We start from the raw sequence: 24,959 nt of genomic DNA, 5'->3' as shown, positions 1-24,959 counted from the left end.
CGACCACGACAACGAAACGTAATCTAATATGCGACTAAGCAATTTGCAAGCCTGTACCACGACACACTTTCCGCCGGCTGTCAGCCAGCTGTCCAATTCATTACGTTGCAAGCACGCAAGCGTCCGCCGAAGGTGCGAATCAAACCGACAGTGAATATCGCATAATTTGAATGAGCTTGAAAGCGAAATGGCCGGGTCACGAAAGATGGCTGATACAATTGTGCAGCAGTCATTATGTTATGTCACAGTTATGGTTTACAGCCTGCGAGCGTGATTTTACGTCTGGTTGCATTTTTATGCCGTTTGGTAACTTACTCCTTGGAAGTAAGCCAGTAGGAAATTGTAACGCATTTAATTTAATTTAAACTTGCACAATAATCGAAAGTGAAGCGTCTTCGTAATAAATCTTAATTGTACCATTAATATTTTGATGACTTTCAGTCGTTTTGGATCATTCATTAGAATTGGCATTCTTTACATAACATGGGATGGGAAGATGCTATCATACGAAAATTAAAATTCTAGTTCCCATGGCTTCTTTATGTGCGGTTTTGTCTTGATTCATGCCAGTTGCGAAACAGTTAAGTAAAACTAGTTTTCGTTTCTACTGCCGGCTACAAAGCCATAGAAAATTACGACGAAATTACAAAACGTAATGTTAAGACTTCCCTGTATTGAATATTATAATACGTCAATTGTTGGAAACGGTGTTAAACAATTAATGATAATAATGCACGCTTGAGTTACGTGTGGCAATGGTCTTCGTCGTGCATCGCATGATTCTTTCGGAGGAAATTACCTAACTCAAAAACAGGCCCAAATTTAAACGCTGCCGTCTTAAACAAAATATACATAAACTTCTGAGTAAAGAAACTCGGTTTGATAAATATACTTATTAGTACGAAGAAGTATTATTTAAATTTTTAATATTTATGCGCATAAATACGTTTTCCTTGCATTGGTATTAAGTATTTGAAATTAAGGTCTTTGGGCCGTTTCTCCTATTCAACTAAGCCAAACAATTTTTCTTCCGATAACTAAAGTATACCTTCTCTCCGCAGCCCCAAACCTTCGCCCTCCAAATGGGCACCGGCGATGAGGAGGGCGACCCGGTGTGGCCGCGTGAGGAGCTCGGCCCCACCGGCGTCGAGGACATGACGCGCCTCCACGACCTGCACGAGGCCGCGCTGCTCTGGAACCTCAAGCTGCGCTACGAGCAGGGGCTCATCTACACGTACGCCGGCTCCATACTGGTGGCCGTCAACCCGTACCGGCCCGTGGATGCGCTGTATGGACTGCAGACTGCGAGGAGGTGAGGACTAACAGATGATTACACTCCCTAGGATTTGACTTTATTTCTCTTTTGCTCGTATATACTCCATGATTCATTACATTACTGTAGTTTGATGGATCCTTCTTTTTAGGTACCACGCAGCGGAAGCCCTAGGCGATCTCCCTCCACACCTTTTTGCCATAGCCGCGGCTGCGCGCGCATCTCTGCCGCATCCGCAGGCCATTCTCATCTCCGGCGAGTCCGGTGCGGGCAAGACGGAATCCACCAAACTAGCAGTACAGTTCCTGGCTGCTGTCGCCCCTGCTCCACCAGGCCGTGCACCCGTCTCCGAACAGATTCTCGAGGCAGCTCCACTGTTAGAGGCTTTCGGAAACGCTAGAACACCAAAAAATCACAACTCTAGTCGATTCGGGAAACTTCTAGAACTGTATTTCAAAGATGGCGCGCTGGCTGGCGCGCGAGTAGCACATTATCTACTTGAGAAGTCGAGAATAGTCACGCAGTCCCCTGGCGAAAGAAATTATCATGTATTTTACGAGCTACTCGCTGGTTTAGACGTGGAGCAAAGGAAGGCTAGAGGTCTTCTATCTGCCGAGCATTATTTTTATTTAAATCAAGGAGGCGATTCAGGCGGAGCAGGTGCGGGTGCCGACTGGTCCGCTCTTTGTGGTGCCATGCAAGTGCTCGGCATTGGAGATGCCGAACGAGAAGATATTATAAGAGTATTAGCAGCTGTTCTTCACTTAGGAAATGTTTATTTTCATAGAAGACAGCTTCGACACGGCCAAGAGGGTGTGCAGTTAGGTGGTGGGGCTGAGGTACGTTGGGCGGCACATCTTCTGAAGGTCCCTGCTGAAGCAATGGCAAGAGCTCTGACCACCCGAGTGACAGCGGCCCGCGCCGAACGCATGAGGTCGCCATTACCGATTGACCAAGCTTTAGACGCAAGAGACGCATTCGCTAAAGCACTATACTCATCCTTATTCAATTGGTTGGTCCTCCGAATTAACTCGATCGTGCACCGAGCGGGTCTGCACGACGCGCACAGAATATCTCTCCTCGATATCTTCGGCTTCGAAGACCTGGAAGAGAACTCATTCGAGCAGTTATGCATAAACTTTGCGAACGAAACGCTGCAGCACTATTTTAACAAACACATTTTCAAGTTGGAACAACAGGAGTATCAGAAAGAGAGGTTGGAGTGGTCAAATCTCGCGTGGAATGACAACTCTCCAGGTAGGTGTTGTTTCTCTGTTATCTACTTTAATCCTATGAGGATTCGTTATAATTTCGATTGTTTTTGTAGTGATCCAGCTGCTGAGCAAGAAGCCAGTGGGAATTCTGCACCTGTTGGACGACGAGAGCAATTTTCCGCGCGCGTCCGACGCGTCCTTCCTGGAGAAGTGCCATTACAATCACGCTCTCAACGAGCTGTATTCGAGGCCCAGACTGGGTGCGAGTGAATTTGGTGTAAGTCGGTTATAAGCAACTATTTATTATCGTTAAAGCCTCTGACCAGTTTCATTGCATTAATGATGCAATTTATTACGATATCTCACCATAAACCTCAGTAACATAAAGTTGAGTTTCATTTACATAAATGAGAGTAAATTAGAACTATGATACGCATTTCAAATAAACCAATTTCTAAATGATTTATAGATGATATATGATCCGTTTTTACATTGAATGTTGAATGTTATCACGTTGTGTAATTTTAATACTTGGATATCTAATGTTTATAAATTTTGAGTCATCAATTTCGAGCAATCTGTTCTTTACAATCGATCAGAGCTGTTTATAAACATTAGGCGACCATTTTACAAAATATACTATATCCGTGTACAAAATCTTTATCTGTCAGTTGTTTGGTACAGGTGAAGCATTATGCCGGCCAAGTGTGGTACAACGTAGAAGGGTTCCTCGATAAGAACCGAGATGCGTTACGCGGCGATGTACTGGAGTTACTTTGCTCCAGTGAAGTTCCGTTGGTGGCCGAGATGAGCGCGCAACTGCGGGCACAGCATGATGCGAATAAAACACTTCCACGTGGGGCCAATGGCCGCTTCGTCACCATGAAACCAAGGACGCCTACTGTCGCTGCAAGGTCAGTAGAATTCAAATAGATCTGTATGGATGCTAGCTGCTCTGCTTCCATGAGAGATGAGCGCGCCTTCCAGTATAGCGCCAAACTCTCTCTGGCCTGAGCTAAAAGCCTGGACCCCTGCACCTGCCCGGTTAGTTGCAAGAATAATTCGAAGAATTCGCTTATCATATCCATTAGTGATAGTGACTTCCAAAAGTCGATTATGTGTCGGAGAAAAATAGTTCTTTTTTATCGTCTTCTAAGCAGCCTTTACAAGAGCTTTTTAATTTATAAAATAGTTAATAGCTAACTGGCTAGTTTCATGCGAGATTTTTTGAAGATCAGATCAGCAAGGGTCGCGTTCAGAAAATTGTGTATAGCAACGATTAATATTAGACAAGCTCCAAGTAAGTTTTCCTTCAAGCGGAAGCTACGTAAGCATTTGCTGAAACAAGAGTTCGAATAATATCCATCATTATTATATTTATAGTATGTATTGTATAAATATGTGGTAGTTTATATATTATTATTTATTTATGTAGTTTATAAGTCTGGTTTGCTTTTTTTTTATTCAATATGTTTCTTTCTCTGCACCAAACTAGGTATCTCTGTTTGGCCCTATGGTTGACTGGTAGATAATGCCATTTGGCATTAAGTACGCCATTTGTACATTGTTGTATATATTTTGTGCAATAAAGTTTAAATAAATAATCTTAATATGCATCTCATCCTGTCCAGGTTCTCCGACAGCCTGCACCAACTGCTTGACTCCATGTCGCGCTGCAACCCCTGGTTCGTGCGCTGCATCAAGCCCAACACCGACAAGTCGCCCATGAAGTTCGACATGCCCTGCGTGCTGGCCCAGCTGCGGTACACCGGCATGCTGGACACCATCAAGATCCGACAGACCGGATACCCGATTAGGATACCGTTCCAGAACTTTGTTGATAGATATCGGTGAGTGTTACCTTGTATCCATAAGTCTAGCTTAGAATTCAAATATTTTATCAAAACGTGAGCTTCTTCCGAGCGAATGATTTCATAATTACAATTACACACATATTATGTCTATAAGCACCATACCTAGGTAACCTGCGTAATACCACAAGAATGAGTGCTATGCTGAACGGATGTTCTAAGCGTTATGTTAATACCATAAACACTGTTCCAGGTACTTGTTGAAGTCAACTCCGGCCCGCTCCACGCCGTACCGAGAGATATGCAACTCCATACTCGCCGAGATGCCACCCACTGGCGCTGGTATGTTTCCATTTTAATGATGTATCATGCGTAAACGAGAAAAACATCTCTTTGAGTGACAATTTACTGTTTTTCATTGCAACTTTATACATAGTTTCAGTTGTCGGTCTGTAATTTTGTGTAAATCAAAGATTAATTATTGATTTAAGGGCCTACTCAAGAAAACTATCTACGCAGAAGTGAACATCACAGTTTACTTTCTTTTTACTATTAGAACTCTCTTGCATATTCAGACGGTAGAGAGGCAGATGACGAAATTTGGGTTTTCGTGGTTCGCAATAGGAACTCTGGCCCACCGCTCCCCGTAGCTTACCGTTACCACCCATAAGACTTCTATATTAGCTTACTATTTATTGGAGACTTGTTTAGGTTAGGACTTGTTAGACCTTAGCCAACTAGAAACGCGCGCTCTTTCGAAATGCCACCAGCATATCTAACAGCTTCAGGTCTTTTGATCGATGTTAGCAGCTACAAGCAGTTATTACATTTCCGAAAAGTAAAGGACTAGCTGTAGGCTGTAGGCGCTGCGTGTTGTACCTATTGCAACCAAATTGATCCGCCCACAGCAGTTATTGTGTGTAATGAGCACAATCATTGTCTTTTGCAATTCGCATAATGAGCATCGCATTCTAAAGCTCATGTGTTGCTACAAAATTGCAAAAACTGAACCTACGAAAAAAACCTTTGCATAAGTAATTACTTGCATGTGCGGCTTACAAATTCAGCGACCGCATCTATCTATTTGTATGATTTTGATGCAGGATTCTCTTGAGTGTGTCCTACATTCTTTTCTGGAAGTATTATTGATATAATATACTTTACGCCCATAATGTCACATGTAAACTAATACCCTAACCATAGAATCTACCCGGGACCATCGGCTTCATAGGCAGGGCCACTACCCACTAGGCCAGACTACTGACTAATAAATTAACTGCCAGATTAAACTTCCCGCAAAACCTAGCACTTTATCTACCAGTTAAGCTTATTTGAAGATCGTGAAACGCCAACGATGTATTTATTCGGAAGTAGTTCAGGCAATTCCCTTTTAGGCATAATACTGTAATTTCTAATAATTGTACTAATTTTTTTAACGACCACTTAATTTCGCAATTTGTTTAATGGCGGATGTTGTTAGTAAACCATAAGGAACTCACGTGCAGTTTTATTTATTACTCGTAAATAAATTCAAAATCGCATTTATCTAGATGTGCCCACGTGTTAATAAGCATTCTATAAATGTAAGTAATGTGCACATCAATCCTTCACAACGAGTTTTGAAACCAGCTGATTATCCACTTTCTACTAATTGATCGTAGCAGTTTGGTTCAGTCACGGGCTGTTCACATTCGCGAATCGTTGTCTAATGCTTTCAATTATTCCTTGTGTATGAATCCTGAAGTGTTAAAAATGAAGTGACGAAAATGTTTATTTTTTTAGAAAAAACAATCCCTGCTCTTTAAGATCCTATCTTCTTGTTTAAAGGTCCGGAAAAGGATTCGAACCCCAATGAAAACAGTGATAAAAAGCCATGTTAAAAATGATTACAGAGACAAATGACCGTAAATCATGATCTAAAAATATAATCTTTACTTTTCGTGCTTTCGCTAGCCGGTATGTGAAAAGAAAAGTGCTCCATTAAGACTTCAAGCTGTCAGAAAGCGGGGAGGAGTTCCGCTCGGCTAGGTATTTGTTGCAATTAAAATTCATTGAAAATATGCTTTTTTGAGCCGCTTCGCGTTAGTATCGATTTCTAAGCAAGATCCTCAGACTCGATACGGATTTATTGCGTTTCAATACTATCAACAATTCAACACCGAGAGGAACTGGTGAGTTATCGTGTTAGAAAATGATCGTAAAATTTATCGAGCGGCGGATAATGTGTTTATATAAATATTCAATAGTAAAGTAATTTTATGAGGAGCAAATTGGTCTTCCTTTTATAGCTTCCTTGCGTGTGATATCTTGTCTCTTGTCAGAATATTAGCAATGAGAATTTATCAGCATTGTGGATCGTCAATGATTGTCCCTTAATGTTACTATTAGATACCTCCACAAAACTAAACATTCTTTCGTTGAATTTTAAGTTACTACCTACATCCTACTGTAGTAATTATTTATATTTGTTTAGAAGACAGGATGTTATTTTATCAGCACCAAAATCAATTGATACATAATAATGTATGCCTATTCATTTTGGCACATTGCTAGCACTAACTCCTGACGTATACCGCAGCTCTATTTTTTGATGTACACCCGCCATCATGTCACTCACGAATAATCAATTAAGTCTGCCCTCGCCGCTGAAACATATCACGCGAGAGCGAAAATATTCTTCTTAACCGTCCGGTCTGGCCTACTGGGTAGTGACCCTGCCTATGAAGCCGATGGTCTCGGGTTCAAATCCTAGTAAGGGCATTTATTAGTGTGATGAGCACGGATATTTGTTCCTGAGTCATGGGTGTTTTTATGTATTTAAGTATTTATATATCATATCATATCAGGGCCCAAGCCCTCTCGCACATGAGAGGAGGCCTGTGCCCAGCAGTGGGACGTCTATAGGCTGAATTATATATATATCATATATATCATATATATCGTTGTCTAATTACCCTATACACAAGCTTTATTAAGCTTACTGTGGGAGTTAGTCAATTTGTGTAATGATGTCCTATAATATTTATTTATTTAATATTTAACATCATTTTAAACATACAGCGTAAGGTGTGCAATAAAGTGTATTGTATTGTGATCTTTCGTGACACAATGATACTCATACGTCACCTTCATTATTCCAGGTGGTGCAGACTACCAGCTTGGCGCAGCGCGCGTGTTCCTGCGAGAGGCGCTGCACCGAGCACTGGAGCGTGCGCGCGCTGACAAGCTGCGCGCTGCTGCCACGGCGCTGCAGGCACGCGCCCGTGGATTCCTCGCCAGGTACGAATATCTACAAGTTTAAAGTGGGTGGACTACCAGCTAGGCGCAGCGCGCGTTTCTCCTGGAGGTGCTACACCGGGCGCTAGAGCGTAAGCTGTGAGCCGCTGCCACCGCGCTGCAGGCTCGTGCTCGTGTACCTATTCCTCGCCAGGTACGAACATAACGCGTATTTCTGCGAGAGGCGTAGGCTGCGCGTGCTGATAAGTAACGCCCGCCGCAACAACATTGCATGCTCGCGAATACCTAGTAGTTTAGGTATGTCCTCTTAAAGAACCTGACATTTAAAACGCTTAAATAGGTAGTAGAAATAGGAGCTCAAGGCAAAATAATGTAGCAAGATAGGGTAGGTAAATGTTAAATTTTAAGCTTGTAAAACCACAGCCTAATCGATGAAAGATCCCTTGTAGACGTAAACACGATTAGATTCCCGGTCTAATCCACTAGAGAACACATGAACACTGTCAATTTAAGACTCTTGAAGGTGAAGCAATATGTAATGTATGTTTTTTCTTCCTTCTTTTTTACAGCTCGATATGACACGACGTCGGTTTTTCTGCAACTAAACTTACATATTCTCTTCACAATTCCAGAAAGCGCTACAACGCAATGCGTGCCTCAGCGGTCAAAATCCAGGCGTTCTGGCGCGGGCGGCGGCAGCGGGCGCGCTTCGTGCGCGCGCGGCGCGGCGTGGTGCGCGCGCAGGCGCTCGTGCGCGGCCGCCGCGCGCGCAAGCTCGCCATGCATCTGCGCGAGCAGCAGCGGAGGCGGCAGGACCTGCAGATGCAGCAAGCCAAGTTAGTGTTGACTTTGCTACCTAATCATAAAGCGAGATTTATCAATGTTATAAAGTACGGTCTGGCGGCTCCATAAATAAGGCGAATGTAACAATAAAAAAACTTTAATATTTTAATAACATACCAATACCACTTTGTGAACGTAGTTCATAGTTCCCGCATTGGAAAAGTGGGGGGACACCCGATATGAGAGAAGGCCTGTGTAAAGCAGTGAAAGGTATATGATTTGATTTAATAATTCCTGTATATTTCCAGACGGCGAGCCGCCGAGCAGAAGGCCAAGGCAGAGAGCATGCAAGTGCTAGAAGTGCCGGCCGAGTTGGCGTTCATCTTGTCCAAGCTGGACGAGTGGCAGCCGCCGCATTCAGAAAGAAATATGGCCAAGGTACGAACAACTGCATAAAAACAATATGTTCTTTAACCTGTTGACCGCCAAAGAAGTCGATTGACGCGTGCGGCTACAGTTTTACAATATCTACCTTCGTACATCACAATGACGCTCCGCGCACTATAGGCGTGGCGTTTAAAGGTTTAACATAAAGTTAATCTACATAGAAGTTCTGTGAGCTGGAGACCTCGCGATAAGCTTAAAACATGTTAAAATAAAAATCCAATAATTGCTAAAATGGTGGAAATTGGCATAAAGGACTTAAGGTTGACTCACGCTACACAGGGGCAGGGCCGGGCCGGAGCTTCCGGCGCTTCGTTTTCTATGGAAAGCATTACGTCATCACCGGAGCTCTGTAGTGGCCCGGTGCGGGCTCGGACCGGAGACTAGCCGGTCATGCTATGAGCAAAAATTGGACTTCCCGGAGCCTCCGGGCCACCCGGTGACTCAATTCTTCCTTTCGGGTGATATTCCACTAGTCTAAGATCTTTGTCCAATGTGCATTGCGTCTCACTCTCTCATTAAGCAAAATGTCAGACGCAAATACACATTGGACCAAGATGAAAAACCAGAATACCACCCTTCGCAATGTGCATGCTCGGATGTGTCGGTATATATTTGCCAAAATAAGAAGGTTACAAAACGTCATAAATTTGTTTGTTAAATATGGATGGTATAGCCAATACATTACTTGGTCGGGTTATATTTTACTCGGCGCAGAGAGAAGTTAATTAACAATGACTGCCAATCTCTATATGAAACCAAATTTCTGTAAATAAAGCTACACAATCATACATATTGCCGGTTTTGAGGAAAGCAATAAAAAAATAGTACTTATATTTATTTTAGTCACGCTGGCTCCACATTTTACTTGAGATAGTTGATAGCGCCAGACAAGTTGCCTAAGAATTTGTTACCAATTTTAATAGTAAATGAAGTGGAATAAAAAAATGTTCAGAAGAAGCAGAGCTTTAAGAACTAAATACTGCCGTTTCGTACATATTGTCGGATTATCATATTATTGACAATGAAATAAATTATATAACAAAAGAATAACGTACTATAAGTATATATAAGTCGTTACGTAGCCGCCTGTTGTCTGCCTCTACATTTAATCAATTGTTTGTTTTTTATTTTCTTTTGTATCTTTTTACTGAGGTGTTCCAATAAAGAGTATTCTATCTATACATCTATCTATCTACGCAAGGTTTATTACAAGCGACTTAGTTAAGTATTTATTTGATCTATATATATTTCCCGAACAACGCGGTATCCGTGAAGATTCAGTCTTTATTATTTACTTTTCCATGTTAGGTGTTACTACATGAAAGTCGCGACGGTCGCAACACGGGCGACTCGGATATATACGTCAAAATTATATAAGTTGCATAATGTCTTGATTTATTTTGTGAAATACGGAGGTGTTGCGGAAATGTAATTTAGTCGGATTATATTAAATGAGATATCTAGTAATGTTACTGCTTGTAAAAATTATTCATCAATGAGCATGTAGGTTATAAATTAATATAAATATACTAATTTTTTCTCATATTCCCACGTATTACTTTTCATTTCGTACGAAGTTATATATAATGAAATATCTCGTTAATAAATTTGTAGATTACGGGAAACTATTTCTTTTACTTAATTTAAAGTCCAACTGATCTTCTGTAAATCTGCCTGCAGAGAGTACGAACATCATATTTCAGTGCAGTTATTGAATTACTCATAAAGGTGCCTATATTTCATTTGCAATCTGTCGTTGGCGATATTATTGCTAGCTGCTCGCGTACGATGCATTCTCCTGAAATAGATAGGCCATACATTTTTTCAGGCTGTAGAGAGCAGCACTAGCATGTATTATAAACCTGAGAGTAACTTATGCATACTATGCCTTAAACAGTTTTTTGACAAGTTTTCACTACGGCATTGATGCATCAAGGCGTTTTGGTTACAGATGGTCTAACGCGAAACGAAATTTCGTTACCTATCTGCCTCTCTGTCTATCGAATATGCAAGAATGATGGAGGCAGAAACCACAATTTAGATTTTCCATTTCGCGGTAGGCCCCGTGTGCGTTAGTAACGCCCTCTACGCAGAGTTTTGCGTAATAATCCCTATTTTATGCCTATTATTACTGTAACTACTGAAATAATACAATAATACTCTTCGTATGTTTTATTGTTCTTAAATTAATGATTAAGACGTGGAACGCATAATTTCGTCAGGGGGAAGGGGAAGCCTATGTGCCTCTCTTTCGCACAAAGAAAGATCGCGCAGTGATAGAGAGGCGAATAGATGAACTAATGAAGTGGTTCGCGGTTATAGCCCTTACTGTATTGTAGTATCGTAAGTGTCAGGATGTCAGGACCATGATAGCTATTTATAACGATATAAATAGCTATCATGGTCCTGACATCCTGACGCTTACTCCCAGTTTTAGTACCTTTTTTGTATTATTTGGTACATGACATCAAAAAAAATTTACCTCGCTAAAAATCGAGAAATATTGAAAATAATGTGGTCAAAAAAGTTACAGTTAGAATAAACTTTGTATGTGCACAGTGGTGCAGCCACTCAATGTGAACCGGGCCTTCAATATAGTTCAACAGTTAATATTTTTGGCTAAAACAGTTATGTATTTTAGAGAAGTGGAAATCTTGAGCGTTTCGGGGGTTTGAAGACACGAGGGTTAAACAATTTTTTCTAACGACTGAAACACAACATTTTTTATAGTACATATGGTACTACTTTACCGCACTAGGGCGTTAATTAGCACTTTACGCGCCTATGTCGAAAATTTAAAGTGCCATATGTACTGTAAAACGTTGTATATGTGCGAATAGATAATTGGCAACTCGTTTCGATTTAAAACACTCCTTTCGATCGTGTTTTAATTTACTGCCACTGGTTGTGAATAATTGAACTCGTTATGAATTAATGTATAATTACCACACCAACGCCAAAAATTATTTAAACTTCAAAATCATCACAAGTCGTCGTCGTCGTTAATTTTACATTCCTAGGTGATAAAATATTTCAAAATTTGAATGATTAAATTACTTTGCATTTCTTGTGAATAAAATGTAAGTAACTTTCCCATCCGTTTTTAAAGAATAACGGCAATACATGCGAAAGACCGACTATGACTGTTAACCACCGAATCCCAGCGCTCAAAATGTATTCCACTGATGTCATGCTTAAAACAATCCAACATTTTGAGAATAATATGGTTAGTTATAATTTTTTACCCCTCTCATTTCTTGAAAATATAAGTAATTATGTTGAAACTCAGTAAGAGTTGCTGGAGAGATGCTATCTAGCAACCCTTACTGGACTTGTACTCCCTAACTATAGAGCTATTTTTTAATAAGTAAAAAGAAATGCAAAAAAGCAGTTACTTCTTTTACAGTCAAATATCCATTAACTTTATAACTTTTTAATATTTTGTGTTCTACGTTGTATCGATATTATGTGTACCCGAAGTCGATAAATGAGAACTCTCTATGACAGTTCAAGAATGCCACAATAATTCCGGTCTCTGTTAATAATAGTTTGCCACCTTATTAACGTGCATTTTTACATATCAAACAAAAAATAAATAAAAAATATTGAATGTGGATACATTCATCCTCCTTAGACGTGGCTTCACGATTTTATTTGCCGTGTGATCATCGCTTTCCAGTTGCAGCTTGGTGCCATCGAGGAATGTCCATAGTATATGAAAAAAGAAAAATGTTTATAATACCATTCATTGTATCACAATATCGACTAAGTACTACTAGAGGGCACCTTTAACCTTATTTTGGCAATGTTAAATATCCTTACAATTGTCTATTAATGATAGTTTTCAGTAAGTAGCTCATAATTGGGTAGTTTCTCCCCTACACCCTAAATTCATCCAACGAAATAAAATGTTCCGTAGGGTATACATGGTGGCCTATTTAGATCGTTCAGTATGGGAAAGTTTGAAACTATAACACATACGAAGATCTGTTCCTAGGAATCATGCCATCGATTTTCTATATATAAAGACGGGCCAATAACACCTGCTTTGTATCTACTGTTTTATTTTTGAAGATTCTATACCTATGTTATAATTATCACCTACTAAGTTTTTGAAATTAACAAAACTAAAGCTATTTTAGTCTAACAAGCATATTGTTATACTTTCTCTTTCATATATGTAAACTATTGAATGAAAAACAATAGCCCATAGGTAAGCCCATATAATATACCTAAGCCCTAACTCGTAAAATACTTGTCAAGGAGAAGTTATATTCTAATCTTCATGAACACGTTTCACCAAATAGCACTGTTTAAATGTAAATATAAAAATATACTATATGTAAAATATTTGAAGAGTTTCATCCATTATTCCTGGGATCCATTATCAGAAATAGATCTTGACTAAAATGAAGCTTAAAAAATAACTTGCAGAACAATCTCAACGAAGAAGATATCGCCAAACGTGAAATACGCGTAGTTGAGGTGTTCCGTCTGGTCTTCATCAGCAGTTCCACTTAATTAAATGTCACTCACTTTTTTAATGTAAATGCTTGATTTGTTGATACAACAACAAATATATACAAGGTGTTTATTTAGTCACCTGCAAATAATTTACGAGGTGAATAAATTACGAGGTCATACATTCCTTTGTACATCTCTACAAATCTTATGATATGAGCTCTGTTCATGGGTTCTGCTCGTTTGCCTCCTATATTTAAAAAAAATACTTCTACTTAACATAACGCCATTCCTTTGTACATCTCTATAAATCTTCTGATACGAGCTCTGTTCCTGGGCTCTGATCTTATGCCTCCTATATTTAAAAAAATACTTCTACTTAACATAGCGCCATTTCTATGTACATATCTACAAATCTTAAGATACGACCTCTGTTCATGGGCTCTGCTCGTTTGCCTCCTGTATTTAAAAAAATACTTCTACTTAACATAACGCCATTCCTTTGTACATCTCTACAAATCTTATGATATGAGCTCTGTTCATGGGTTGTGCTCGTTTGCCTCCTATATTAAAAAAAATACTTCTACTTAACATAACGCCATTCCTTTGTACATCTCTTTAAATCTTCTGATACGAGCTCTGTTCGTGGGCTCTGCTCGTTTGCCCCCTATATTAAAAAAAAAAATCTACTTAACATAGTGCCATTTCTTTGTACATATCTACTTATCCTATGATACAACCTCTGTTCATGGGCTCTGCTCATTTGCCCCCTATATTTAAAAAAATACTTCTACTTAACATAACGCCATTCCTTTGTACATCTCTACAAATCTTATGATATGAGCTCTGTTCATGGGTTCTGCTCGTTTGCCTCCTATATTAAAAAAAATACTTCTACTTAACATAACGCCATTCCTTTGTACATCTCTATAAATCTTCTGATACCAGCTCTGTTCGTGGGCTCTGCTCGTTTGCCTCCTATATTAAAAAAAAAAAAATCTACTTAACATAGTGCCATTTCTTTGTACATATCTACTTATCCTATGATACAACCTCTGTTCATGGGCTCTGCTCATTTGCCTCCTATATTTAAAAAAAAATACTTCTACTTAACATAGCGCCATTTCTATGTACATATCTACAAATCTTAAGATACGACCTCTGTTCATGGGCTCTGCTCGTTTGCCTCCTGTATTTAAAAAAATACTTCTACTTAACATAACGCCATTCCTTTGTACATCTCTACAAATCTTATGATATGAGCTCTGTTCATGGGTTCTGCTCGTTTGCCTCCTATATTAAAAAAAATACTTCTACTTAACATAACGCCATTCTTTTGTACATCTCTATAAATCTTCTGATACGAGCTCTGTTCATGGGTTCTGCTCGTTTGCCTCCTATATAAAAAAAAATACTTCTACTTAACATAACGCCATTCCTTTGTACATCTCTATAAATCTTCTGATACCAGCTCTGTTCGTGGGCTCAGCTCGTTTGCCTCCTATATTAAAAAAAATAAATTTTACTTAACATAGTGCCATTTCTTTGTACATTCTACTTATCCTATGATACAACCTCTGTTCATGGGCTCTGCTCATTTGCCTCCTATATTTAAAAAAAAACTTCTACTTAACATAGCGCCATTTCTATGTACATATCTACAAATCTTATGATACGAACTCTGTTCATGAGTTCTGCTCGTTTAGCTCCTACTTAAAAAAAATCGATTCTACTTAACATAGCGCTGTTTCTTTGTACATATATATCTACTTATCCTATGATAGGTACGACCTCTGTTCATGGGCTTTCCTCATTTGCCTCCTATATTTAAATAATACCAGACAAATGCGAGCCGGACTCGCCCATCTAGGGTACCGTAGTTTTTAGTATTTGTTGTTATTGCGGCAACAGTCGGCGGCATCATCTGTGAAAATATCAACTAACTATCACGGTTTACGAGATACAGCCTGGTGACAGACGGATAGACGTACTGACAGCGGAGTCTTAGTAATAGGCTCCCGTTTTACCCTTTGGGTACTGAACCCTAAAAAGGAACTTTTACTTATCATAGCGCTCTTTTTGGATATACTGTATAGTAATATTGAATTTACTGCTCTTCTGACCTATTTCGGTACCTTTTATGTACTTAGTACTTACCTACATACAGATTAAGGTTATACAACTATTATTTCTAGAATCAAAAAATCAATACAAACAAACCTACGTAATATACACGTATTTTAAAAACATAATCCTCGAAACTCGAAAGCTCCTCTTTTTGTAAATGCAATGCAATTAAAACGCATTAAACTTAATCATGACTTCACGATCAAGTATCATTTAATAAGGGGCGTTTTGTGCGTAGATAACGATTGTCAGATTTGACTCTCATTTCTAACTTTTGTATTGCTTCAATGTTATGGGTCCCATAAAGACATGTTTCTTTTATAAAAACTTATTATCTAGCCTAGCCTTTTGGCAGTATTTTCTCGAGCTTTACGCAGTTGATTGAGGAAGCTGCCATACAAGACAAAAGCATTTTCAAAGCGACTTTCTCTTAGAACACCCCATCTATCCGTCTATCTATCATAATTTATTTCAGGCAACTAGCGGCCCATAGATAAATACCTTAAGATTAGCATACACATTATAAAAATATATTTTAAAACTAAATACTACAAATCACATTATTTTACTGCGGCATGAAACTATTTATCATAAGACATACCCTTTGAGACTGTCTACCCATTGTTTTTGTATATGACAGCTACACATCCTTTCAGCAATGGCTTTTAGGAACTGCAAACTAATAATCTATGGCCCGCTGATTTTACCAGTGCAATCAGTCAACTTCGGGCAGCTTGTGGCATGCAGTTGGGGAGTAACGATCTCACGTACCCGAGTGTTCCTAGGGAGTTCTGTCATTCGAAGGAGGGTGGGTGGGACAGGATTATCTGCTTCTGGGTTGCCTTGGCCGGCCGGCCAGGGTGGAGTCGTTAGAGCTATAAGTTCCAAGGGTGGAAGTGCAAGACGCGAGTTGGCACAGTGGCTGTTACAGCCACTGGGTTGAAAGCGGTGCACGCCTCTCGATACCCCTGAGCCGCTCACACCAGTGTTACTCTTGAGCCATCCCAGATGTCGCTTTTTGTGTCGTCTGCCGGAAATAAAATTGTATACCGTTTTATTAGGCAGGCGTCTGGTTTTTTATCCCATAGCTCAGTGTTTAGCCCATCGCTTTCACACAATAACCTAGTTTATTTTAGATTCCAACAACTCTCAATAGTCCTTACACCCTGTCGGGCCTGCCTCTGCGTGCGTCCTATGACATGGGCAAGGGCAGCATCAGCTCGGTGTACATCTTACATTTCATGAACGTGTCAAAAGGGCCTCTACGTTAGGTTAGGGCTCGGCGCACGCTTCTCAAAGGTCCGGAATACCATTGTTCCGTGATGGGAAAGACATACAAATTAAAATAATAATAATCGTTAATGCAATGCAGTGCTCTATTTGTCAAAGAAAATAAAATTGTTTCACACTCACAAAACATTCATTCTTATTTTTGCTTATTTTTTCATACATTAAGTATCTTTCTGTAAATAAGATCACAATTTTCTCTCTTGTCAGATTTATTTTACTATTTGAATAACATGACAGCGTCAAATGTCGTAAAAAGTATACAAGTAAAAAGGTTTAAGAAAAGAGTCCGCAACATATTATATATTAGACCTATTAGCAAAGAATATCCTATTAGTACGGTCGCGGAAATTGATTCTTTAGCAACTTGCGGTTCAAGTAAATTTGGCTGTACATACTTATGGTAAGAGCTGTCCATTGTAACGTGACACGTTAACTGCTAAAGAATCAATTTCCTCGACTGTACTTACAAGCTAAGCCTAAAGTGCCATGGCAATTAATGCAAGCTTACGAATAAATACAAAAAGCGGCCAAGTGCGAGTCGGACTCGCGCATGAAGGGTTCCGTACCATTTATGACGTATTAAAAAAAATCTACTTACTAGATCTCGTTCAACATTTTACCACTTTGGACACACATTTTTTCACTTTGGAAGTGTCTCTCGCGCAAACTATTCTTTTTAGAAAAAAATTATATTAGAAACCTCAATATCATTTTTGAAGACCTATCCATAGATACCCCACACGTATAGGTTTGACGAAAAAAAATTTTTTTTTTTTAATTTTATGACGTATTAAAAAAAACTACTCACTAGATCTCGTTCAAACCAATTTTCGTTGGAAGTTTGCATCGTAATGTATATCATATATTTATTTTAGATTTTTCATTCTGTTATTTTAGAAGTTACAGGGGGGGGGGGGACACACTTTTTTTCACTTTGGAAGGTTCTCTCGCGCAAACTATTCAGTTTAGAAAAAAATAATATTAGAAACATTAATATCATTTTTGAAGACCTATCCATAGATACCCCACATGTATGGGTATGATATTTTTTTTTTTTTTTTAATTTCATGACGTATTAAAAAAAACCTACTTACTAGATCTCGTTCAAACCAATTTTCGGTGGAAGTTTACATGGCAATGTATATCATATATTTTTTTTTAGATTTTTCATTCTGTTATTTTAGAAGTTACGGGGGGGGGGACACACATTTTACCACTTTGGAAGTGTCTCTCGCGCAAACTATTCATTTTAGAAAAAAATGATATTACAAACCTCAATATCATTTTTGAAGACCTATCCATAGATACCCCACACGTATGGGTTTGATGAAAAAAGATTTTTTGTGTTTCAGTTCTAAGTATGGGGAACCCCCAAAATTTATTGTTTTTTTTTCTATTTTTGTGTGAAAATCTTAATGCGGTTCATAGAATACATCCACTTACTAAGTTTGAACAGTACAGCTCTTATAGTTTCGGAAAAAAGTGGCTGTGACAGAATCGGACAGACAGACGGACATGACGAATCTATAAGGGTTCCGTTTTTTGCCATTTGGCTACGGAACCCTAAAAACCGGACAAGGGCGAGTCGGACTCGCCCAACGTGATTCCGTAATTTTTTTAGTATTTGGTTTTTTATATACTACGTTGGTGGCAAACAAGCATACGGCCCACCTGATGGTAAGCAGTCTCCATAGCCTATGTACGCCTGCAACTCCAGAGGAATTATATGCGCGTTGCCGAGCCTAACAACCCTCCTTCCCCTCGTTGAGCTCTGGCAACCTTACTCACCGGCAGGAACACAATACTATGTTGTTATAGTGGCAACAGAAATACGTCATCTTTGAAAATTTCAACTGTCTATCACGGTTCATGAGATACAGCCTGGTGACAGACGGACGGACGGACAGCGGAGTCTTAGTAATAGGGTCCCGTTTGGGTACGGAACCCTAAAGATGAAAACTGCTGCCATGTTACTATACATTTAAGAAACACAGAAAATCTGGAATTGACATATTGAAAAAATTATATTGTTATCTTCTTCTGCACGACTTTTTAGGTACTTAGGTAGCTACTTAGGTACGTAAGGCTACCCCCGATTCATTTGTTATGAAGGGGCCCTCGGCCTTAGAGCACGCATAGCACAAGGGCTACGCCCGACTTTCTCAATATGAGGCCGCCGCTGTAGCCCGACGTCAGAGCGTTCATATCATTTCGGGCTAGCATGACGGGCTACGCAAGACTCCATTGCCATCTCACTTACTTAAAAAAAATCTTAAATTTAATACTCTTTTACTTGAATAACCTTTTCACTTTTAGTTACATGTATGGCGTGCCTAAAAATTATATTTTTATACACTTGAACTTCTAAACTAAGTAGTAGCTTACCATCAGGCCGGCCACCAACGTAGTATAAAAAATACCTACTTTCCACTTTTCTCTTTTGGTTATCTTATAGTTTTTGAGTAAAATAGCTGTGACATACGGACAGACAGATAGACAGACAGATGGACATGACGAAACTGTAAGGGTTTTTGCCATTTTGGCTACGGAACCATAAAATGCACACTGTAAATTTCAACTACCTAACCCACTCGTATTATAGATCAAAAATTCCTTTTCCGCAAGAAGTAAGTAAGCCAGTAAGTAGTTTATTTTTTGTACTTGTTAGACAATTCTATCTTAGTGTACCGAACTTAAAGGTTATTTTTTTTACTTTGAGAGCGCACCACCTACATTCTTAGTGGTGTACGCGTATTTCTCTATAGCTGAATGTTTGTAGATGATTATCTTATATCGATACTTTAAAATGTGGTGGTATTCCTACAGCCATTTTAAATATCTTCTCTTTTAAACTTAAGTTTTTCATGCATTCCTGAAACGGAACAAGTCTATGATAGGATTGATGGGAGAAAATAATGCAAAAACGCGGCATTAAGCAAAATGATCATTTGTGATTCAGGGTTAATATCTATCGGGTATCACTGAACCCCAACGGATATATTTTTGCAATACAACACAAATGCACACCTCAATAGAAGAAAATAATACTGAAAAACAATAGGCCTGTCTACTCGCTAAGAAGCACTTAGGGCAGCTTGTGATGAGTCAATCTCTAAGTAATCTGCCTAGTTACCTACCTCAAAACGGGACCGCTTTTCCATACAAACGTAGTCCCCATTACGGATAATATTTTTACAGTACATATGTTGCTACTTTACCGCACTAGTGCGAAAATTAGCATATTACGTTACTGTGTCGAACATTTAAAGAGCCATGTACTGTAAAACGTTGTACGATACATGTGCGAATAAGTAATTCGCAACTCGTGTCGATTTAAAACACTCCCTTCGGTCGTGTTTTAATTTATCGCCACTTGTTTCGAATTTCCTATTTTTCGCACTTGTATCGTAATGTACTATTACAAAATTGGATGTAGAACGAAGGGAATATCAATATCCAGAGAGGAAAATGGGGACTATGTTTGTATGGAGAACCGGTCATCCCTTTTCCTTTTAATAGTTTAATATGCTTCGGCACATGATTATTTGAGACAATATACACGCATTGTATTTCCATTACCTTAAGCAGAGAACACGGTGGCTTTGAAAGAGTCTCGGGTCATGTGGAAATAAAGCTCTTCACATAATGTTGTGTAATTCTCCTTTTTCCGAAAGTGTCCGCGAAATGTCCAAATGCACAATTGCCCAGAGTATGCAGTATTCTCTTCATCAGCTATTATGGCAGCCAGGGCCAATATTTTGATTTTATTATTTATTTCTATATCGACTTGCTTCCCATCGAACCAATTTTTTCAATATGATTGACATTTGTGACATTTGTCATGAACAGTCCGTTATTTGGACGGCTCGGTGAGCTCGGACAGCCCGGCCCGGCCTGTCTCGCGCTCGGAGACTCAACGATAGTGTCAACGCATAGAGATACTATAATATAGAGATGATGGCCCGGTCGCCCCGGCCCCGGAACGGTCCGGCGACGGTGGCGCTCCTGAAAGTCCGTGTGACGGCTCGCTCCGGTCCGCCCCGGCCCGGTCCTGGCACTGTGTAGCGTGAGTCATCCTTTAAGTGTAAGTGCCACCCTACTGTCACTTAAGTTACATTTTGAATATTTCCACAAAAACGAAGCAACAGAAAAATTATATCTTACTACCGAACCTGCTCGCAAAATTACACGAGAATCGGTTGAAAAATGCGACCTGTAGAGGAGAACATTTCGGGCATGCGAAAGCATTTTGCCTAAGTTGAAACCTTCGCTAACGCTTAATTACTGAAGCCACGAAATTCGAACAAGCACTTTGCTAACCATAGAAATGGCTATTTATATGTTTTATATTTTATTTTTGATTAATCTTTTTAAATAATTGTAACTCAAGATTAAACCTGTCTGTTTTCCAGGTGGCCGGCGACGTATACGCCGAAGAAGAGCGCATACAGCTACCACGAGATTTACAGCAGTTCGCCTTCGCCAAATTCAGCTCTGTGTACTTCGCGGACGGCGGGCAACTGAGCCCACGCAAGCATCCCATCTCGAGACCTTTCCTCGCCAAAGCTGCTGTCAGGTACGAGTACCTACTTGTCGTAATACAGCCAAGGTTTATCCTAGAGTGCTCGCGCTATGAGCATTTTGCCGCCCGTGGGTTAAAAACTGTGATAACTTGAACGCGGTACATTTTCAAGGTATTTTTTTGTATAACTAAATGTTTAACTATCATAAATTAGTTTTTGATGTATTTTATTCCATAAGAACTATAACAAATTGCGTTATCCATGACTTTAGACAAAACGTCATGTTAAGTATGGGCCGCAACATGCTCCCCACGAGGATTCACAGAATGTCGCGACTATTCTAGAGTTATAAGTAAACGCTAGCTCCCGAAGAACAGAGAAGTCTTTCCAGCAGCAGTCACCAGGAGTCGCAGGGGCGGCATGCAGCGATTGTGGCATTTTATCATTTATCGCCAAAATAGCCTACTTGTGTTAGTCACCTGAGAATGAGTCACAGTTGCCTAACCAATTTATGTCATAATTGTCCAATCACCGTGGTCGAAATTAGCCAGGAAAGATAACTCCAACACTTTTGAGAATTAAACAAACAAACCTAACTTATTTCACCATTGTTAAAGATTAAAATACTGCTCTCACTTCTCGAATTGGATTCTGGCAAGGAAATTTCTCCTCAGGTATTTATCGCTTGTGACAGAATTAACTTGTTAATTAAGAGCCATGTTTTTTTTAGGGATCAAGATTTCAACGACGCGGTGGCTACGTTCAAACTTATATTGAGATGGTGCGATGAGTCAGCAGCAGGCAATGAAGCAAGACAAAAGGTAACGTGTCTCCTGCTCGTATGATCATGTCATGATATGATATTCATGATAAAGCAATCGTCGCCCGAGATTACGATGGTGTTTGTCACATGATAAACGTAATTTCGGCTCAATTGCGCTAATTATATAAGTACTACTTTCAAACAACATCATGTTGCACCATTTTGACATAACAATCGTGTCTGTATTGCCTTCTGTGTACTAATCTTGTTTTATTTCCAGATCTTGGCCGACTACATAGCATCCCGAGGCCTAGCGTCCAGAGGCCTGCGGGACGAGATCCTGGTGCAGCTGTGTAACCAGGCCGACGGCGACTCGGCCGAGCGCGTGTGCCAGCTCATGGCGCACTGCCTGTCTGCCTTCCAGCCCACTCCGCAGCTGCACAAGTGAGTCTGAAGCTCTGACTTTGGAGAAATAAACCACATAGAGACATAGAGGGGCGGGAGGGGGTTAGGGTCGGCAACGCGCATGTAACTCCTCTGGAGTTGCAGGCGTACATAGGCTACGGATACTGCTTACCATCAGGCGGGCCGTATGCTTGTTTGCGACTGACGTAGTATTAAAAAAAACATAACTTTCTTTTTACTAGACCCCAGAGTCTAGATACCTACATTTCGTTGTTGCTCTTGAAGCGTCATTTTGTTCTTTATTTGATATAATTCAACTTAGATCGGTAAATACGTAAACGGGTCTACTGATTACCAGTTTTCCGGAGGACATCGGTCTGTCAGATATTCGCAAAAGCAGACAATAGCCGGGTCCACCCAAGCCCGGGTCGCCGGGGCGAGGCGGCGCGCTCGGCCGAGGCACGTCTACACTGGCCGTATTGTGCGTGAGGAAATTGCCTCGCGCGTATTCTCGCTCTGTGTGGACCCGGCTAATCGCGAATAACTCACAGGCCGATATCGTCCGGCGAACTGGTAATCAGTGGGCCCTTTAACGCGTCATCTTTCAACCGGCATTCTTTTTTGAAGGAAGAATGTTTTTGTCCAGTAACTGAAACATGGTCTGGCCTAGTGGGTAGTGACTCTGCTTATAAAGCCGGTGGTCCCGGGTTCAAATCCTGGTAAGGGCATTATTTGTGTGATGAGCACGGATATTTGTTCCTGAGTCACGGGTGTTTTGTATGTATTTAAGTATTTATAAATATTTATTTATTATATATATCGTTGTCTAAGTACCCTCAACACAAGCCTTATTGAGCTTACTGTCAACGACGACCAGTTTGGCCTAGTGGGTAGTGACCTCGCCTACGAAGCCGATGGTCCCGGGTTCAAATCCTGGTAAGGGCATTTATTCGTGTGATGAGCATGGATATTTGTTCCTGAGTCATGGGTGTTTTCTATGTATTTAAGTATTTATAAATATTTATATATTATATATATCGTTGTCTAAGTACCCTCAACACAAGCCTTATTGAGCGTACTGTGGGATTTAGTCAATTTGTGTAATAATGTCCTAGAATATTTATTTATTTATTTACTGTGAGACTTAGTCAATTTGTGTCATTATATATTATTATTATTATTATTTGGAGCCTGTCGTGTCCCACTGCTGGGCAAAGGCCTCCCCCCAATCTCTCCACTGGTCTCTGTCGAGTGCTATGTCTGTTTTTGTCCTATAATATTTATTTATTTATATAAGTATACTAAACTGAGAAGCTTCAAGTTTTCCTAACCAATGTATATCGTGTCCAGGTATCTAGTCCGCTTCGTGTCGGAGCGCGCGGGGCCGCGCTCGCGGGCGCCGCTGCTGCGCCTGCTGGGCTGCGCGGGCGCCGGCGCGGCGCGCGCGGCCGGCGCGGCGCGGCGCTGCCCGCCCACCCTGCTGGAGTGGCGCGCGCAGCGGACTGACGCGCGCCCGGCTTTGCCGCTGCGACTATACGATGGTGAGAAACAGTGATTGCATGTCTAACCGCCACCATCCCGGTAACCCCGGGTTAACCGGTTAAACCTGGAGTTACCATGGTTACCAGTACAATGTGACACTGGGTAAACGGTTTAACCGCTTAACCCCGGGTTAGTGGGATGGTGCAAGTGGCGCTAAGTATTTATGAGTGTTAGGTTGCTCAGGAGTATGGGCGGCGCGTGCGTCCGGTTCCGCGGTGCGATGCCCGCACACTTTACTAGATTGGCGTGCGCAGCTGACTCGTCGAGTGGCATGAGAAATAGCGAGGAAAGTAGACAGAGACGTAGTGTGGGATGGGAACGTTACTCTGACATACCGCAAGCTCATGCTCCCCTCCCCGTCATGCCCACCGCTCCCTTTTTTGTCGGTTTTTTGGCACGAGTCAAAGGACCGGCAATAGGCGGCCCCGGCCAGCCCAGTGCAGAGTGTCGCGGTTAAATGTGCGAGTAGAATAGTATCTGGCCAAAAAGGCCAACATCGCGATTAGCAGCACGACTACTATACGATGGTACTAATAATCCATTCGGTGGTACATACAACATTACCTGAAACTATGTGCTGATCTTTGGGTGCCAGGGTGGTTGGAGAGTCTTGTTCTACACGGCGATGTCTGTCTAATTTACTATAGTGATGTACGGTGTCACTATGACTCCATGACGGTTTCAAATTTGTTTAAACGTATATACATTTCACCTGAAATTTAATCTGCTCCCAATCAAAAACGTGCCTTATTATCGAACTAACAAAGCACGTTATCCCACAGATTCGGTCCACCACGTGTGCGTGGAGCCGTGGACGTCGTGCGAGCGCGCCGCGGCGGCGGCGCTGGCCGCGGCCGGCGTGGCGCGCCGCGCCACCGGCTGGTCGCTCACCATGGAACATAATGGACAACTCACCGGTAGCTCAACCACAAATAATATCTAATTTATTTACGGAAGAAACTCGTACGAAAGCCGAAATTGCCGTACATTGGTTAAAACAAATCGTCAGCGTTGAGCGTGGTCGCAGGAGCCTTCGTTCCGTTCCGTGGTTCTTGGGGTAATATTTGAAACGGGACGTTGTGT

General features: G+C 40.7%; 1 protein-coding gene and 1 long non-coding RNA gene across 4 annotated transcripts in view; one reads left to right on the top strand and one right to left on the bottom strand.

Annotated features, from left to right (window-relative positions):
- LOC133521882 (unconventional myosin-XV) overlaps positions 1-24,959 on the top strand; it is a 153,028-nt gene that overhangs the window by 49,550 nt on the left and 78,519 nt on the right. For all 3 annotated transcript variants that reach the window (XM_061856993.1, XM_061856991.1, XM_061856992.1), the window contains 14 exons: positions 1,062-1,312; positions 1,425-2,530; positions 2,601-2,764; positions 3,172-3,401; positions 4,119-4,337; positions 4,552-4,640; positions 7,439-7,577; positions 8,168-8,371; positions 8,627-8,756; positions 21,056-21,219; positions 21,897-21,987; positions 22,210-22,373; positions 23,685-23,875; positions 24,659-24,793. In XM_061856993.1, the coding sequence (XP_061712977.1) occupies positions 1,062-1,312; positions 1,425-2,530; positions 2,601-2,764; positions 3,172-3,401; positions 4,119-4,337; positions 4,552-4,640; positions 7,439-7,577; positions 8,168-8,371; positions 8,627-8,756; positions 21,056-21,219; positions 21,897-21,987; positions 22,210-22,373; positions 23,685-23,875; positions 24,659-24,793 (3,277 nt within the window). The remainder of the gene's footprint in view (positions 1-1,061; positions 1,313-1,424; positions 2,531-2,600; positions 2,765-3,171; positions 3,402-4,118; positions 4,338-4,551; positions 4,641-7,438; positions 7,578-8,167; positions 8,372-8,626; positions 8,757-21,055; positions 21,220-21,896; positions 21,988-22,209; positions 22,374-23,684; positions 23,876-24,658; positions 24,794-24,959) is intronic.
- Positions 13,113-15,132, bottom strand: LOC133521904 (uncharacterized). Its single transcript, XR_009799953.1, has 2 exons — positions 14,802-15,132; positions 13,113-14,279 (listed from the first exon to the last, which is right to left on the bottom strand). It is a non-coding gene; the product is annotated as an uncharacterized LOC133521904 (long non-coding RNA).

The sequence above is a fragment of the Cydia pomonella genome, chromosome 10, assembly GCF_033807575.1.
Source record: "Cydia pomonella isolate Wapato2018A chromosome 10, ilCydPomo1, whole genome shotgun sequence".
Classification (NCBI taxonomy): Eukaryota; Metazoa; Arthropoda; class Insecta; order Lepidoptera; family Tortricidae; genus Cydia; species Cydia pomonella.
This window is presented reverse-complemented; position numbering and strand designations above follow the sequence as displayed.